The sequence below is a fragment of the Trypanosoma theileri genome (assembly GCF_002087225.1).
Source record: "Trypanosoma theileri isolate Edinburgh chromosome Unknown TM35_Tth_8_V1, whole genome shotgun sequence".
Taxonomy (NCBI): domain Eukaryota; phylum Euglenozoa; class Kinetoplastea; order Trypanosomatida; family Trypanosomatidae; genus Trypanosoma; species Trypanosoma theileri.
Genome location: NW_021639850.1, coordinates 645,559 through 648,058, shown reverse-complemented (window position 1 = coordinate 648,058; position 2,500 = coordinate 645,559). Strand labels below are relative to the sequence as shown.

Below are 2,500 nucleotides of genomic sequence, written 5' to 3'. Positions count from 1 at the left end.
ACCGCGTTTCTGAATACGTCCACGTAAATGTTCCATTGAAGGTGCGGTAATAAATAAATATAATACATTTAATTGTTCTCCATTCTGACGAAGTTTCTGGGCACCGTTTACATCAATCTCAATAATACAAACCTTTCCGGTATCCCGTACCGCCTTCACGGCATTTAATGTAGTACCATAGAGATTTCCATGAACTTCACATACTTCAAGAAAGGCATTTTCTTTTTGTAATGTTTCCACAGTGGGGCGATCTACAAAAAAATATTCCCGGCCGTGTTGTTCGCCTTCACGTGGGGCACGAGTTGTGTGAGAGACGGAATAACCAAAACGATCAGGAAATGCCTTCATCAATCGTCCAAGAAGTGTCCCTTTCCCCACACCAGAGGGTCCACAAACGGCAATCGCATCCAACGGAAGTCGTTTACTAGCCATTTTATTATCAATGTATACCTAAAGAAAAAGAAAGAGCAAACAAGGAAAAAAGAAAAAAAAAAAAAAAATCGAAAGCCTAACTTTTTATTCACCCTGTTGTCGGTGTTGTTTCGTGGTTGGATTTTCTAATAAAGGAAAAAAGGAGAAAAGAAATACAAAGAAAAAAAAAAAGAACATTTCATATACAGAGTTAAACACATATATGTATATACATATTATTATTATGTATTATTTACCAACCTTATTTACTTATCCATGTATCTATCGACCCATCGTACACATAAACATATACACTTGTAGTCTTTTTTTTTTTTTTTTTCTTCTCATCACCTCTTTTGTTTTTCCAACAATGCACAGGTGTCCCGCATATGTTGAATAACCCCTCGAAGTTCCTCTGCATTGGCTTCTGCGGAACTAATTCGTTGTTCGATACTCTCTCGCAACTCCTCCTGTTCTTTCTTTAAGGCCGCTAAAACTGCCCGCATCGCTTCAACAGATCCACTCAATCGTTTTGGCTCATGGGCATGCATGATGGCTTCAAACGGGAAGCACCACGGAGGAAGCGTTGACATCTCGCGAACCTTTATATAAGTCCCATCTTCCTCATTATTATTATTATTATTATTATTATTATTATTATTATTATTATTATTTGTGATATCATTACAACGTCGACGCTTCTCACCAGTAGAAGAATGATGGTCATCACTACTTCCCTCCTGTTCTTCTATATGTGTTTGTGGAGGGAGGGCCGCTTTCTGTCCTGGCAATACACAAAAAGATGGTGGGGCTTCTAACATTGGCTGTGAAAGAGTCCGTAGAGTTTGCAGATAACGTACAACTTTTAATGTTGGGTGAAAAATACGTATTGCATCTCGCCGTTCGGAAACGATTGGAATATCCCCAAGGTCTTCCAAGTTAACACATATACCCGATTCCCCACTAGCATCCTCCTCATGGTTATTATTATTATTATTATTATTATTATTATTGTCGTTGTTATTCACATTACTAGTTTCTTCATTCTGTGACGTATGGCTACTACGTCGACGTCGTCTTTGCAAACGAGCCTTTTCAGCTTTCTTTAACGCCTCTGGAGACGGTAAAATAACAGTTGGTGGAGGTTTCGTTTGCCCAAATGTTGAACTTAATAACTGAGGAGGAAAATCCGCTCGTGTTTGTAAAAACACCATATGTGCAACTGTAAAAGGTGCGATACCAAGCCATGGACGAAAGTGTACTTCCATTTCCACCATATGTTCTGCCCATGTATCATCTACTACAAAGAAAGGTGGACGAGTTAATTCACGAAGAGGTTCAGGAAAACTATTAGGAAGTTTAAACACCACACGCTCCACAAGTGCATAGAGTGGAGAGGATGTATTTAATACTCCATCACATTCCTCCAGTGAAGAGGAAAGGGGAATATTACAAGTCGTTTCATAATAAGAACGACGATAAGCCAAATCCTGTGGGGCAATCGCCCCATCTCGTAAATAACAATATCTTATATGTGTACAACGACTAATCCCCGCATTATAATCATGCTGTTCCTCCGTATTACCACCACTTTCATTTGTAGTCATTGAATGTTGATTTTCTTTTCGCCGTTTTTGTTTTTGTTGTTTTGCTGTGCGTGTGTTTGTGGCTGGTGAAGTGGCGAGAGATGTGGATGAGGATGGACGACAGAGTGAGAGTGGGAGTGCGACACTTCCAATGCAGAAGGGAATGAGAACCGCACCCGTGTAGGCCACAGCATCATCTTCCCCCACCGCACTTCTCTCACTTCCCCGCATCTCAAAATGTGAAATAAACTCCCCTCTCCCTTCTTTTTCTTTATATTATCCCACAGATATACAGAGATAGATAGATAGATAGATAGATAGATAGAGAGAGAGAGAGAGAGAGAGAGAACTCCTCTCAACTCAGAGAAAGAGAAAAACTCCAACGTACTGTACGTAAGGAATTAAAATGATGGATGGATTTTTAAATGCGGGTGGTAGTGATGATAGTGGTGAGGGAAACTTCTTCTTCCCGCTAATACATTATTGTCCAGTGAAGAGAAGAA

The 2,500-nt window shown here is 39.8% G+C and overlaps 2 protein-coding genes across 2 annotated transcripts in view; both read right to left on the bottom strand.

Moving 5' to 3' along the window:
* The window catches only part of TM35_000083620 (guanylate kinase), a gene marked incomplete at both ends in the record, with an annotated part of 621 nt that extends 189 nt beyond the window's left edge, over positions 1–432 (bottom strand). Inside the window, one exon of the mRNA XM_029024227.1 lies at positions 1–432. This exon is cut by the window's left edge and continues 189 nt beyond it. Within this exon, the coding sequence (XP_028884630.1) occupies positions 1–432 (432 nt within the window).
* Positions 433–758: 326 nt separating this feature from the next.
* TM35_000083610 (uncharacterized protein) lies at positions 759–2,228 on the bottom strand (the record flags this gene model as incomplete). The annotated part of the gene is made up of 1 exon (XM_029024226.1): positions 759–2,228. One exon carries the CDS (start codon positions 2,226–2,228, stop codon positions 759–761), a length of 1,470 nt encoding a protein of 489 aa, XP_028884629.1.
* Positions 2,229–2,500: the final 272 nt, after the last annotated feature.